Source organism: Urocampus carinirostris, chromosome 7 (genome assembly GCF_059441175.1).
Source record: "Urocampus carinirostris isolate Australia breed hairy pipefish chromosome 7, RoL_Ucar_1.0, whole genome shotgun sequence".
Classification (NCBI taxonomy): domain Eukaryota; kingdom Metazoa; phylum Chordata; class Actinopteri; order Syngnathiformes; family Syngnathidae; genus Urocampus; species Urocampus carinirostris.
The window spans coordinates 26,990,578-27,006,570 of NC_142355.1; the positions used below are offsets into that span (position 1 = coordinate 26,990,578).

General features: G+C 37.4%; 2 protein-coding genes across 3 annotated transcripts; one reads left to right on the plus strand and one right to left on the minus strand.

Annotated features, from left to right (window-relative positions):
• The first annotated feature begins 1,819 nt into the window (after positions 1-1,819).
• Positions 1,820-11,058, plus strand: dnm1l (dynamin 1-like). 2 transcript variants are annotated; one of them, XM_088340399.1, is made up of 19 exons: positions 1,820-2,076; positions 3,215-3,359; positions 3,561-3,590; positions 4,105-4,151; positions 4,240-4,311; positions 4,735-4,821; positions 4,906-5,068; positions 5,139-5,259; positions 5,325-5,456; positions 5,690-5,896; positions 7,972-8,092; positions 8,161-8,316; positions 8,451-8,540; positions 8,983-9,075; positions 9,237-9,290; positions 9,573-9,752; positions 9,823-9,932; positions 10,030-10,189; positions 10,748-11,058. In XM_088340399.1, exons 1-19 carry the CDS (start codon positions 1,975-1,977, stop codon positions 10,802-10,804), a joined length of 2,127 nt encoding a protein of 708 aa, XP_088196525.1. In that variant the 5' UTR covers positions 1,820-1,974; the 3' UTR covers positions 10,805-11,058. The 2 variants fall into 2 exon arrangements, with proteins under 2 accessions (XP_088196525.1, XP_088196526.1); XM_088340400.1 differs by lacking the exon at positions 3,561-3,590.
• A 299-nt stretch (positions 11,059-11,357) lies between these two features.
• Positions 11,358-14,813, minus strand: tnnt2d (troponin T2d, cardiac). Its single transcript, XM_088340403.1, has 8 exons — positions 14,760-14,813; positions 14,568-14,684; positions 12,903-12,980; positions 12,725-12,835; positions 12,527-12,633; positions 12,364-12,454; positions 11,594-11,631; positions 11,358-11,525 (listed from the first exon to the last, which is right to left on the minus strand). The coding sequence occupies exons 1-8, from the start codon at positions 14,811-14,813 to the stop codon at positions 11,480-11,482; spliced, it is 642 nt and encodes a 213-aa protein (XP_088196529.1). The 3' UTR covers positions 11,358-11,479.
• Between the last annotated feature and the right edge of the window lie 1,180 nt (positions 14,814-15,993).

The following is a 15,993-nucleotide window of genomic DNA, read 5'->3' on the forward strand; positions in this document are numbered from 1 at the left end:
CAGGGGTGTCAAACTCATTTTAGTTTGGGGGCCACATGGTAGAAAAAACATTCTCCCGGGGGTGGATGAGTAAATTCGTGGCTGGGGGTTCTTCGAACTTCCTTTGTAAACAACAGCTTGCAAATAATATATCATTGGCATTCTATGTTAATAAAAATTAAAAACAATCTTAAATCTTGAGTCTTGAGTCTTGAATCTTGAATCTTGAATCTTGAATCTTGAATCTTGAATCTTGAATCTTGAATCTTTAATCTTGAATCTTGAATCTTGAATCTTGAATTTGGAATCTTGAATTTGAAATCTCGAATCTTGAATCTTGAATTTTGAATATGGAATCTTCAATCATCAATCTTTAATGTTCAATCTTCAATCTCCCATCTCCCATCTCCAATCTCACGAGGGTCTTTTCGGACAAAAATTATAAGACGTCATTTTAAAACGATTATTGCGGATGGACTTTGATAGTATGATAATCAATAGGTTGTTTGAAAAAAATTCAATAAATGCAACGTTGCAGTGACTCAGTACTTGAGTTTTTTGGTTTTGGTTTGAACAAATTTATTGACGCTAATAACAGAAAACAAACAGTGTGAGGTCTGAATAACCCCTCTTGACAATCTCAACAGCAATCAAGCACATTCACAATATTATATTTCAATATGACGTTTAACAGCAAACACAATGTGAGGTTTGAACAACCCTTCTCGAAAATCTTAATAGCAATCAAGCATATTCACAATTTCGTTATATATCATTGAGTATTTTTTTTAACCAAGTACTTTTTTACTTTTACTCAAGTAAGTATTTGGATGACTACTTTTACTTCCACTTATGTAATGTTATTCTGAAGTAACGGTACTTTTACTTGGGTAAATTTTTTGGCTACTCTATTCACCTCTGATTGTTTACCCTTCACTAAGATCTAATCTCTTGTAGTGTTTGTCTTTTTACTATAAAAAGCAATACAGCATTTTAATCAATCCCCACTAGTTTATTTAACTCGGGAAACGCATGCAGACTGGAAAGTGACCAAAATAGCATACATTAACTAAGTCTTTCTGCCTTTTTTTCAACGAAAATCTTTGCCTTAATATGAAAATTTTGCTGTTAGATTTCATATCTATTATAGAAAGGGGGACACTTCTTTAAACTTCTACCAAGACACCCAGGTGCTGTTTTTCCAATTCTTTCTCCGTTTATCTATTTATTTTCAGATTGCTTTGAAAAGCGTGCATGTGACTTGAGTAGGGTTTCCTGAATGTTCTCTGGTTGATTAATGGTCATCAGCAAATACACCTGCAGTGGGTGGTTAGTGAGTGCCGCCTGTTTTCGACAACATTCAGTGGACACATTTAAAACTGCAATTCATTGTTTGACGCAATGTAGCCGTTTTTTTATCTTGTGCTTGTTTCATCATTGTCTCCCGGAGTGCATAAAATGACGTGACAGTAGTCGATGATTTTTCAAACGTGTTGCTGTTTCTTTGACTGTGATATTTTAGTAACATGGTCAGTTATGTGCATTATTTTCCATGGTTGATGTTTTGTTCACAAAGTTTGTGGATTGCTCCCTTTGATCTCCCCAAATTAGTAAATCACATAAACAGTTAAAATATTTCATGTTTTTTTTAACTTTTCAGTAAACGTTGGAACAAATCATTTGTGTATTTTTTCCAGTGTACAAATATTTTGATCACAGCCTTGGTTACTGTTGCGTAGGAAATGTTAAGTGCGCAACGTTTACAGTACGCATACAGGAAATGTAGTTCAGCTATAAAAGTGTCATCAAACGAGTCCAAGAGCCCATATGATACTGTGAACTCAATCTCCCACAATGCAACAGTAAAGTTAGCACAGCGGTGTGGAGGCAATTGTCAATCGCTAGCTTAGCCACCCGCGGGCACATTGAATGACTTTGTGAAGAACTGAAAAGTGTTCCTTATTTTTGGACGGTTCTGCTTCGGTTTTGTAACCAATGGAGGCCCTCATACCCGTCATAAATAAACTGCAAGATGTTTTTAATACTGTGGGCGCTGACGTCATTCAACTCCCGCAAATAGTTGTTGTGGGGACTCAGGTAAGAAGTGTCACTTTGTTTTGGTGGCTAGCGAATTAGTTAGCATGATGCCTAGTTGCAACTTTAGTCTGGATTTTCCTTTTTTCCCTCTCATTTTTAACCCATATAGTCATTTGTTTTATTTAGTAACCTTAGAATAGAACAAGAAAATTCATGCGTACTAAAAAAGAAAATAAAAATCGTAGTTATTGGTTTATACAATATTTTTTGAATGTTGTCAGGTCCTTTTTTGAAGTTATCATTATGATTGCATAGTTGCAACGTGCAGTGTAGTTTTTAACATAACATATACTGATGGAAAATGTGACCCGCAGAAGCTTTATTCCATGTGCTTCATGCAAATATTCTACATCGTATTCCATGCTGAGTCTATTTTACATTTTATAAAGGATTAATAATAACTGTATATACATGTATTTGTACTTGCATCTTAATTATTCTAGGCAGACTGTTGCAGATCGCTTTATTAACCTCGAAATCCTTCTACTAAAGCCTAATTGGTTTAAAGTGACAGGTTTTGCAAAACCTGTTTTCTTTCTCTGAACAGCCAATTGAATATGGCCTTTTGGCAAGATCATGATGATGAGTAAATCAACTGCCAGGACTTTTGTCTTCTCTTTTCTGATTGATTATCCTTCTGAGGTACACAGAACAGTTAGTCTGAGGAAGTCCTATAACTAATTGACAAGATTTGCATAGTTCGAGACACATCTTGCTGTACTGGACTACCGCAAAAATTAGAATATTGTTCTAAGTACTTACATTTCTGTTAGCAGATTAAAAAACAATCTGATACATTCTGTATTGATTGTAATCAACAGAAATATTGCAAGCATTTATTCTATTAATATTGCTGATGCTGGTGAAAACTCAAATATCCAATCTCAAAATAATTTACTATTATAGTAGTAGGCTGCTTTGCTACATTCGTCATTCACTGCTGCCTTCATCACAAACTTTCAGCTGACTGCTGTTACGTGTCTTTCCATCAGCTGATGATCATTAGGTTTAGCATGCTTTCTTATCTGCAGTATAGGCAGCATGTCAACAAATCCAGTCCAAAACATCTGTTGAGTGAACATAAAATGATGTTGCAGACCTCTGTTTATATTTGTTATTTTTTTTTTTTTTTTTCTAGAGCAGCGGCAAGAGTTCTGTTTTAGAGAGCCTTGTCGGCAGGGATGTTTTACCACGCGGCACAGGCATCGTTACCCGTCGGCCTCTCATACTGCAGCTTGTCCACATTGATTCTGAAGACCGCCGGAAGACCAATGAGGAAACTGGTACCGTCTATGTTTTAATCATTGTTTCTTGTGTATCAGGATATGTTACGCTTGAATCATTGAGCATGCAGCATTATCATAGTCAACTGCTATTGTTTGTATTTTGTTGTCCGGACGTCATTGCTCTTTCTTCTGAAGACCACACAAAAATATGAAAGCATAAAGAAGCTAACCCATTTGTTGTTTCTCTCTTAACTACAGAATTCAAGAAAAATGAGCGCTTACACAGAGGTTTTCCTTTTTTCTCTGCCTTATAGTGTTTGTATGCATTGTAATGTATCCTGCCCGTGTCTACCCATTTATTTTAGTAGCCTGCGATAAACCGCTAACCCACATGGCTTCACTCTGTTCAGATTGATTGAAAAATGTCTTATTTTTTCATCATTCTCTGAACATGTTCAAACAGCTTCAATGTACTCAAGTGCAAACTTCACCTGCGAGGACCAACTCCACCTTTTACGTCATTGTTTTTTTTTTCTTTCATTTTTTTTTATTATTATTATTATTTTTTGCAGCTTTGTTTTTCTCGTTCTTTCCCCAAAATATACTTTGCTTCTTTGTGCTTAAAGTGTTTTATTGTGATCCTGCCATTTTCTATGTATGAAAACATGTGATTTCTTTTTCCCACACTTTATTTTTTTTTCCTCAGCTTTTTGTTTAGGAGGGCCGTTTAGCCACTGATAAAATATGTTAAATAAATCTTTTTGTCACACAGGAATAACTCGCTCTATTTTAATCTCTGCAGGCATCAATGGTGAAGAATGGGGCAAATTCTTGCACACCAAAAACAAGGTCAAGCTCAAAGAAATTTTAAATGGGAGTGTTAAACACTTAATTAATTTAAATTATATTTCTCTGTGTGTCTGTTTTATTTATTCAGATCTACACTAATTTCGAGGAAATCCGTCAGGAAATTGAAGCAGAAACTGAAAGAATATCAGGGATTAATAAGGTATTATCATCATTGAGCATCTTTGCAAAGAAACTATAGCTATTCGTTTTTTTACATAATACTTTTAAAGTCAAGTCATGTTTATTTGTTTAGCCTTTAATCGCAATAAGTCTCAAAGGAATGCACAGACTAGACCCCGAAGTAAAACCTACATGAGGGCAAGGAAAAAACAAAAACTCATCATGAGAAATTTAAGAAACCTTGGGACTGGACCGCATATGAGGTAATACCCCTTCCAGGATGACCAGGCTTCAATGGATGTTTTAAGGGCATCAACAAGCAATACACAGACATTAAACATGAACTATAGGTTATCCATAAAATATAAGTGTGTTTTAAAGGCCAAGACATGTATATTATTCTCAAAAGTGAGAAATCCCCCTGAAATCAGTATATTAAATTTTGCTTTGTTTTTATCTTCAGGGTATCAGCGATGAACCCATTCACCTCAAAGTATTCTCACCCAATGTTGTCAACCTCACACTGGTAGACCTGCCTGGCATCACAAAGGTAAAATACATCAAACTTTTCTATATCCAACTTCTGTCACATTTCCCGAATTTAATATTTAGAAATTTAAATACATTTTTACAGGTGCCCGTGGGAGACCAGCCCAAAGACATCGAAATTCAGATCCGTGAACTGATAGTGAAGTACATCTCGAACCCCAACTCCATCATCCTGGCTGTTACTGCTGCCAACACAGACATGGCCACATCGGAGGCCCTTAAAGTGGCACGCGAAGTTGATCCTGACGGTAGATTTTTTTTTTCCTCCCCATTTGGAAATTACTCATCAAACATCGTTTTTTATCGTGCTGCTTTCAGGTAGGAGGACACTGGCAGTTGTTACAAAGCTGGATCTGATGGATGCTGGAACAGACGCTATGGATATCCTGATGGGCCGAGTCATTCCTGTCAAACTGGGCATTATTGGAGTTGTCAACAGGTGAAAATCTGTACACAAATGTAAAACATTTGGTGTTCTGATGGTTTTTCTTTCATTTTTGCCAGGAGCCAGCTAGACATCAATCAGAAGAAATCAGTGGCAGACTCTATTCGTGATGAGTACGCATTTCTACAAAAGAAGTACCCTTCCCTTGCAAACAGAAGCGGAACAAAGTATCTGGCCAGGACTCTAAACAGGTAATACCTGTGGCGGTAGTTCATTTTTTCAAAGGATCGAAGGTACGCATGCATTCCCAACGACAACCAAAAATATTCATAATCTACACTTCTGGTTTTCGATATATTCACAAATTATGATATCCCCACCCTTTACCCAGATTGAGCATTTTTTTACTCACCAACCACTTGCTTTATCCAATTGTATTATTAGTTTAACAGAAATTTGACTCAACTTGCCTACTTGGGTCCAGATTGCTAATGCACCACATTCGAGACTGCCTCCCGGAGTTGAAAACCAGAATTAACGTGCTGGCGGCACAGTACCAGTCACTGCTCAACAGCTACGGTGAGCCAGTGGAAGACCAAAGCGCCACTTTGCTGCAGCTCATTACTAAGTTTGCCGCTGAGTATTGCCACACCATCGAGGGCACCGCCAAGTACATCGAGACAGCTGAACTGTGAGTCATCCTGCTTCCGCTTGGCAGTCATTGCGGAGACAAACCACATATATACAGTGAAGAAAATAATTATTTGAACACCCTGCTATTTTGCTATTTCTCCCACTTAGAAATCATGGAGGGGTCTGAAATTTTCAACGTAGGTGCATTCCCACTATGAGAGGGATGAACTAAAAAGGAAAATCCAGAAATCACAATGCATGATATTTTAACAATTTATTTGCTGCAAACAAGTATTTGAACACCTTTACATTTTAACTGTATAATAACTACGGAGGCAACTAACTATTAATTTCATGATCGATAAATTGATTATATTTTGTTTGGACTTATCATACAAAACAAAAAAGAAAGCAATACATTTAATCATATGTGTTGCAATCTATATTTATCCACATAAATTATTTTTTATCCAAAATCTAAACAAACCACTTTAAAAATGTTGTCAACATTTTTTGTGGAGTTTAAAACTTTGATTATAATACAATTTCCTAATATTAAAATGATATATGTTCAAGAATCTGCCCCTTGTGTAGCGTTAAACATATATTTATTATTTTTCTTTTTACTTTGTTTTATTACCTCTTTTCCGTATTTTTTTGCTCTCTGTATTTCTACAGCTGTCTGTTCCCTTAAAAATGGTTAAATTCGTTTGATGATGTTAGTAAAATGCTACAAAGTTGAAACCTTAATGACAATTTTTTTTGTAATAATAGAATGTTCAATATTTTAGGATTAAAAAAAGTAAGCACTGTTTTATAAAAATAGTCTTGGCGCCCTCTGCAGGACTAAAGCGGTACTTCGACTATCAGCGTTACAACTGAATAGTGTGCACTCTTATTTGCACACTGATTTAACGTACCTAATAACTCATAAATAACATAAAACAACGAATTAATCATCTTAATTAGTTGCCAACGCTTTGAATCATCGATTTTATTTTATCGCTTAGTTGTTGCAACCCTAATAATAACCTTTAGCAATTATCTCAGTATTAAAACTTTGTTTTAAATAAGGAATATTTCCCATAAGTACACAGTGCAGAATTCCATTTAGAAAAATTAGGGGGGAAAGTTTGTTGTAGAATTTGGGATTTTTTTTCAGGGAAAATATATTTTTTCCAAAAATGAATTATTTTATTTACATCCAACACTCTTCTTATACAGAACACCTCAAAAATTGTGATGGACACTTTCCACCCCAGTGGTTACTTGTTTGAACTCTGACCCTCAGGTTAAGGATTTAGGACCATCAATTCTAGCACTAATAGATTGAAAAACAGCTTCTACTCAGGCAATATTCACCCTCAATGTTGCGAAATAAAACTGGTTACCATGCTTTTACGGGAATGTGCAATAATGACGAGGCATTATTTGTTTTTTAATTTTAATTATTATTTTTTAATCGGTTTAAGGAACCCGCAATGGCCAGGTTAGTGGGGGCACCACTTCTGGTGGTTTGTCTTGGGCAAGTAAAGCCTGGCGATGCCCGTTCCTCTTCAGACTGTTTTTTGGGGTAGGAGTTTGCTCCCCCATAAAACCGATACTACTGGTTTCCATGGTTTGCTGTAGAAGGTGAAGCCTTCTGATCTGACTCAGATGTAACACTTTCATCATCTGGTTGCTGTTGTTTTTTGGTGTAACACGTCATCCCGCTCCTCAAAGATACCATATCCTAAATCACTGGGGGAAAACTCGGAAATATTTTTTCAGCACCAGGATGGCACTTTTTAATTTAATTGTGTCTTTAGCATGTTATAATGGCAACAAATTGTATTCTATCTTTCTATTTTATGATATCTTATAACATTCCTTTTTTAAATGAGTAAATTGTTTAGAACGACCAAAATTGTGGAGCAATAATGTATTTTGTGAGGTGCAGACATTATTTGATTATTTTATTTTTCACCCAAATGAAACGATTGCTACTTACAAAAAATGTGGCCCGTGTTTATCACTTCTGTGGGAGGAACCGTGTAGCAAAAATACCATGTTGCAATGCAAATTACTTAAAGCAGGCTAATTAAACTCGCAATAAAGAATTTAACCAAGCTTTCCACTTCTATTTCCCTTTAGCTGTGGTGGTGCGAGAATTTGTTATATCTTCCACGAGACATTTGGTCGCACCTTAGAGTCGGTCGATCCACTTGGCGGTCTGACCACGATCGACGTGCTCACTGCAATCCGTAACGCAACGGTGGGTTGCGATCATCACGCGCGACTAACACTGAGAAGCTAACTGATCGTATGACAACATATTTCCAGGGGCCGAGGCCTGCTTTGTTTGTGCCGGAGGTTTCCTTCGAGTTGCTGGTAAAGAGGCAGGTAAAGCGCCTGGAGGAGCCCAGTCTGCGCTGCGTGGAGCTCGTTCACGAGGAGATGCAGAGGATCATCCAACACTGCAGTAACTACAGTACACAGGTGACAACGAGATGGAAATTGTTGTGGGAAATTTAAGTTCAGTTCAAGTACTCACCCTTGGGTATTGAATACATGTATTTATTGCAACAGAACTCACAGAAAATGTGTATTTGGGTTTTTTTTTTCTCTTGTAGGAGCTGCTGCGATTTCCAAAGCTTCATGATGCCATTGTGGAAGTGGTTACATCCCTTTTGAGGAAGAGACTACCCGTCACCAATGACATGGTAGGAAAATACTGCCCATATTGGTACTGTACATTTTATTAACTCATACTGGGCGATATGGCCCTAAAATAAAATCAAGCTTCAATGAGTCAGTCCAGATTACAATTTTAATCAATTTTAATATATTTTACATATCAAACCTCACGGTTAACTAAAGAAGGTTTTATAGATTAAAAAAATACATGCCATAAAAATGCTCACAAAATAATACCTAGTTAGCCTAACAGTGATAACTCTTCCAAAAACTACATGCCAATTCTGATTAACTTATTTACTATTGTCTAAAAAGCAGAATTATATTAGAGTCATTCAAATTAAAGTTCGCTACCCTTGATAAAGCTAATTTTCAGAAATAAGAATTAGTCGCATTAATTCTATTAATTGCCCCGCTAGCCGGTCTTACTTTCAACTTGTCCTAATGAAATATGTTGGGTTTTTTTAGGTTCACAACTTGGTTGCAATTGAGCTGGCATACATCAACACCAAGCATCCTGATTTTGCTGACGCCTGCGGACTTATGAACCATAACATTGAGGTATATAAGCGCTCTACTGTGTTTCCCCCGATTTTTAGCTAAATTATTTTTAATCGTCATTCTAACATATAGGTTTTTCTCATCCATCCGTTGATATTTTAGTCTAACTTCCATTATACTTTAGATTTACTGAGTTCATATCCTTTTTTGTGTTTCTGCAGGAACAAAGACGCAACAGAATGAGGGATCTGCCATCTGCGGTACCCAGGGACAAAGTACTGCTATAATATATAAATCACAATTGCCACAAAATAATTAAAAAATAAATATCATGCATTTTGTTTTTTTACCTATGAAATCTATACTAATAATTACATCTTTAAACTCTACAGCATTATGCTTATTCTTTTACTTATGTTAGACTATTGACTAGTTTAATAATAACAATTAATGCTATCCATACCTTTGATTAATCAGAACCTATTGCATCTCTATTTTTTGAATTTTAACTTGTATGTATTTAATTTCTCTTTTGCAATCGTTATTCTGGCCAATAGGCGGCAGCGGGAAACAATCAGAGCATGATTATTTCGGATCAGACTGACAGCGGCGGGACAGGGACTTGGAGAGGGATGCTTAAAAGGGGGGAGAATGCTGCAGCAGGTGATGGCAGCACACCCCAAAATGCAGTTCTCGCAAGCCCTCAGAAGGGCCACGCTGTTAATTTACTAGATGTGGTAAGAATGATTGCATTAGATTGTGTACATTCATCCAAATTCTCTAAATACTGTTTTTTTTTTTTTTCAGCCTGTTCCAGTTTCTAGAAAGTTGTCTGCTCGGGAACAGAGGGACTGTGAAGTAATCGAGAGGCTCATCAAGTCATATTTTCTTATTGTACGGAAAAACATCCAGGACAGGTAAAATAAATGGCCACTATCACTTGAACTGCATCCAGAGTAAGAAATCTTGCCAATCGTCTGCTTCATCGTTGTACCACTTCTATTTTCCTTTTAGCGTACCTAAAGCAGTGATGCACTTCCTGGTTAACCACGTAAAAGATTGCCTACAGAGTGAACTGGTAGGTCAGTTGTATAAGTCAGTGCTGTTGGACGACCTGCTGACTGAATCCGAGGATATGGCACAGCGACGTCACGAGGCAGCAGATATGCTTAAGGTACGGAATTTGCAGCACATTTTCCCACAAAGTAAAAGAGGGATCATTTTGTCAGTAATGATAAACTGCATTAGTCGAACTTTAGTGTGATCTTATAAAAAGGGCAGAATAGCAACATTTTTGTGTCATTATTAAGTAGGTACGATTCACGTCAAACACACTCAATACAATAAGGTAGCCAGTGCTAGCTGCATTAGTGGCTTACTGTTGCCATTTTTTACAATGAAAATTAGCTGCTTTCATTGTGAATTAACCAACACACAAAAAGGCATTCAACCTCATCTCATTAGCATATACAGTATAATATCTCAGCCTGGTCATCCTGGAAGGGGGATGACCTAATGTTTGGTCCCTTCTCAAGGTTTCCTCATTTTCCTCATATTGAGAGGTTATAGTTTTTCCTTGCCCTCATGTAGGTTTCACATCAGGCGATGGTGTAGTCTGGAGTTTGCAATAATCTATGGTTTGTGCAGCCCTTTGAGATTCCTTGGGATAAAGGGCTATACAAATAAAAGTGACTTGACTTGACCTGACTTGTTTTGTCATTGGTGTACACAGGCCCTGCAAAAAGCCAGCCAGGTGATCGCCGAGATCAGAGAAACACACTTATGGTGAGAAAAGCCGCCCATCTTCAGGCCGTCCCCACACAGCTCAATCCTCGGAACACAGGTCATCATAAAAACTGACAATCCTCAAAATACAAAAATGTCTATAAGAAATAGTAACTTTGAATGTACTGTTGGGATGTCCACCATCTCTCAACGCCCCAAATCCACGTCTACAGGAATAATCTATTTTTTCTTGAGCAACAAACTGTATGGATAGCAATGTTTATTTGTGTTGAATAAAATCTATGTTGGACAAGCTTAACCAAACGAGTCTAGTATTGATAACATACTAACTCCAACTCCCCTTGAATTCACTGGAATGAAACTCTTCATATTTGCAGTTTAAATTTCAACCATTCCTCCAATATCTGCCAAAACTATGTTTTTGTATGCTGCCTGAATGGAGCACCTTAACCTAATTTTAATTCAATGTGTCCTCCCAAACGTAATTCTTCCATCTATAATATTTTATTCATCTGGTTTACAGGACTCTCACACAAATACAGAATATCACACTGAAGGACTTTTGAATTGACATTTTGTTTCACACCAAGCAATTTAAACAAAAACTTCTTTGTGATGCCCACGGAGTGGATGTTTGTTTTTTGATATGAAGAACGAATAGAGGTACATTGCTCTTCTGGCTGCTCTGGGGGGGTGGGTGTTTAAGAGAGCACCCTCTTTACCTCAGCCGGGCTCCCATTTTGCCCTTGCCACGGCCCTTGGCGCTAAAAACAAATAAGATAAGATGAAGTTACACAGGGGCACAATTGTATTTCATCACAGTGGCTTTTACCTCTGGTGATCCTGGACTCGGACTAGGAGCAGATTGATCTGCAAGTAGCATAAAGAAAAACGTACTCATAAGAAAACAGGAAATTTTGATTTCCCAGTGTAAAAGTAGCTCAGGAGGTAGAGCGCTCGTCTTGGGATCAAGGGATCCCAGTTCGAATCCCAGCTCGTCCGTGTTACATGTCGAAGTGTCCTTGGGTAAGACACTGAACCCCTAATATACCCCCAATAAGCAGGTTAGCGCCTTACATGGCTGCAAGGCCGCTATTGGGAAATGTGGAGCACATTGTAAAGCGCTTTGGGAAGTCATTGACTTGAAAAGCGCTATATAAATGCAGATCATTTCATCATTTCAAAACAATATTTACAAAGGAGGATTTTGCACAAATATTATATTTTTGGGAGTAATTTAAAAGTGGTGTCCGCAATTTGAAAACAGTTCACCCGCTGACGCCATCATCTGGCTGAAATCATAAATGAAGCCTTTGTCAAGCTACTTGAATGACGCGTGTAGATACGTGTGTTTCTTAGATCTGCTTGAATAAACTGTTCTTTTTTTTCATTTTTGGGTGGGTTTAGGTTAGCATTTGGACTGAAACAAGCCTTTTATTACTTACACCAATTTCATCCTATTATAAATCAAAACAACGAGCACGAGCGTGAAATCACTCTACCGTGTCATGCAGTAAATATACATTTTAAGCCTTGTATTTTTTCATCCAGAGAAGTAAAATTATGAAGCAAAAGTCTTACTGAACATATTAACGGACTCACATCGCACTTCTGCCTTTTGAACTTGTCGTTGAGGTCGTACTTCTCCGTCTCCAATTGCATGAGCCACTCCCACAGCTCATTAGCCTTCTCTCTGCGAACACACAATCGTTGCTCTCACATCGTATACGGCATTATTATTTTTGTGTGCCATCTCGGGTCGCACTTCAACTTGTCGTCACTCAAGTGGTCGATGTTGAGGGGCTTCCTGCGCTCTGCCAGAATCTTCTTCTTCTTCTCTCTTTCTGTCTGCTTTTTGCCTTTCTTTTCACTCTGTGTTATTGAAACGTAAAATTCATTAGTCCTGCATTTAAAAGAGCTGTATTTGCATTAACACGCATGTGAAAGCAGAAAGCCGCTCGACCTTTTGTGCGGCACCGTAGCTCTGGGTCATGGTGGAGAGGACCTTCTTCTTCTTAGCATCTTCGTCGTGCTTCTTGCGATGTTCCTCCTGCTCTCTTCGCTCCTTCTCTTCCTGATTGTGACACACCACCAAAATTCACACCAAAGTTCTTCTAGTTTCACCACTTGTGTGAACTTACAGCCTGCCTAGCCTGCCTCTCTTTTTCCATCTCGGCACGGATCCTTTGCTGTTCCGCTCTCTCAGCACGACGCTTCTCCTGTTGGAAAACGCATAAAAGGCTTTTACTAGAAAAAATAATACCCATTCATCAAAACCAATATTTGGCACATGACTTTAAAAAAGTAATTTGTTAGAGTTGCTACTTTTTCCAAAAAGTAACTGAGTTAGTAACCGATTTACTCTTTAGTAAAAGTATTTAGTTACCAGAGAAAGTAACTATTTCCGTTTCTTAAAGATAAAGTTGTATGTCAAATCCTTTGAAATTTCCTGAGCAGTAAGTATTTGAGTCACTTGAATAGAGTAGAACAGACAAGTAGTTGTGTTATAGAACCTTGTAATATTTATTGCATTTCAACAGCAACAGATTTATCCTACACTTGGAGTGCAACAAAAAAACAGAAAACAATAAAATATAATAACAATCTGCAGTAAACAATATAAAGTTAGTTTAAGAAATTAAATCTAACTCAAATGGTCCGTTGTTAAGCTGGGAATTCCGACTCTTTTTAGTTAATTGGCATTTTCAGCTTGCCTCACTAAAAAGAGAGGGCTCTTTCGGCTAGTAGCTCAGGAGGTAGAGCGCTCGTCTTGGGATCAATGGATCCCAGTTCGAATCCCGGCTCGTCCGTGTTACATGTCGAAGTGTCCTTGTGTGTGTTGGGTAAGACACTAAACCCCTAATACCCCCAATAAGCAGGTTAGCGCCTTACATGGCTGCAGGGCCGCTATTGGGAAATATGGAGCACATTGTAAAGCGCTTTGGGAAGTCATTGACTTGAAAAGCGCTATATAAATGCAGATCATTTCATTTCACAGGAAATGGTAGCCCTATGACCCTAATGGTTAAGGGATCAAACCAACCAACTAAATTTATGAGGTCTAAAATAGGGAAAAAAAGCTTAGTGTTTTAAACTGCCCCAATAATTAGGCATTTTTGGTTAAAAAAACAACTCAAAAATTGGGTAATTTGGTTTGACAAAACCCAAAATGTGTATTCTTGTTTAAAGGGACATTGTTTAATATTTAACCTCTAGATTTTGATGTACGGCATCGTGCAACTGAAAACGTGTGCTAAAAAACAAAAAACTCCTGAGACTCAAATTAACGAAATTGGAAAATTTTACTTCTCGTTTTTTGCCCAGCCTTTATCAGCTTTTTGGCTACCCGTAGCTGCAAGATGGCTGATGCTTATGTTTGTTCATGTAAATTAAATGTAAATTTCTCGAACTACAAGTATTTTTAAAAATGCACTTGTATAGGATAGCGCATGTAATTTTGCTCATTATTTGAACAGTAATTGTTATGTGTTCAACAATGGGTTTTGTATCACTAGGCGGTGCTAAATAACAAGTAAATAATATGTCCCTTTTAAAATCCCTAAAAATGGAGTGGATTCATTGAACAAGAGTTGTTTTATTCAAAATAAAAATAGTAATTTTGTTGTTCAAACCAAAAAAACTTATTTTGTTCACAACCACAACTAAATCATGATCAATTGTTTATGAGAGTTTAGAAATTTTATTTAGAAAATTCTGAAATCAAACAGATTGGCTAAATATGTTCACACCCAGAAAATGGAATGAGAATCTCGTAAACCTCATCAAGTTATGTCCCCCGAACTCACAATTCTGTTTACGAGAGCGACAAGCTCCTCTTCCTCTTTCTTCCTCTGGATGAAGTGAGCCTCGATGAGCGATTGCAGCTCAGAGAGATCTTTCTCTATACGCTTCCGGTGAATGTCCTGCACTCACCAACAGTTTGTGATCAAATTCAAAATATGCATCGACTTTTAACCATTTTGTGAAAACAAACTCACATCGAAATCTACTTTTTCGCCATCGGGGATCTTCGGTGCGGCGATATTGGACATGAATCTGGATTTGGGTCAAGATAGGTTAGCTCGTATTAGAAGCATGAAATATTTAGAGGGATAAACTTACTTTGGTTTCGGCTTTGAGTCATCTTAAAGAGGGAGAACAATATGCTTGTGATGGAGAATTTGTATGTTTGATTTTTTAAATAAAAAAAATGATCTTACCTTCTTCCTCCCTTTACAGTAAACAGAAAAAGGGATCAATTTACTGAAAATAGTTGTGAACTCGTAGTAAACAAGAATACAGTACAACAATATCGACATACTGCGTTTCTTCATCCATGACTTCTTCTGTGTCTGACATTTTGTTTCTTCAGGTGTACTCTGGTGGTATTTCTTTTTAAACAAAGACAAATATTTCTACTCAATAAACAACATAAGTGACACATTCACACCGTTTAAAAGGAGAAGCTCCACTTATAGAACACACATAATGTACAGTGCAGCATGACCCTGGTGCAAGTTATATTGATAATAATTGTGATTGAAACTACCATTATTGCTTTTATTTCTTCCCGCCTTCCTTGTACCATGAGCATGTTCGAGCAATTCAATTTACGATTGTTACAGGAAAAACTTGCAAAAACTATAAGCTTATTATACACATTTAATCAGTGTCTGAAACTCATGACAAAAAGTTACCGGACACCAGGGCAGACAACATGGGGCGGCAGTGGCTCAAGAGGTAGAGCGCTCGTCTTGGGATCAAGAGATCTCAGTTCGAATCCCGGCTCCTCCGTGTTACATGTCGAAGTGTCCTTGGGTAAGACACTGAACTCCTAATACCCCCATTAAGCAGGTTAGCGCCTTACATGGCTGCACGGCCGCTATTGGGAAATGTGAAGCACAATGTAAAGCGCTTTGGGAAGTCATTGACTTGAAAAGCGCTATATAAATGCAGATCATTTCATTTCATAACACTGAAAACTTGCCTGCCCAGCCATAAAGTTGCCTGCCCCATTTTTCACAACTTGAAACACAATAAGACGACTAATCGCAAAAATAACCCATAGTTGCAAAGTATTAAGGATTGATAATCAGAATATATAACAGAACAACACTTTAAAATTAAGTTTATTATAAATCAACTTATAACATTCATTGCATGGATATGACATTGCTGTTTTCCATCTGCCATCGGTATGTACCTGTATTAACTCATCTTCATTCATGCAAT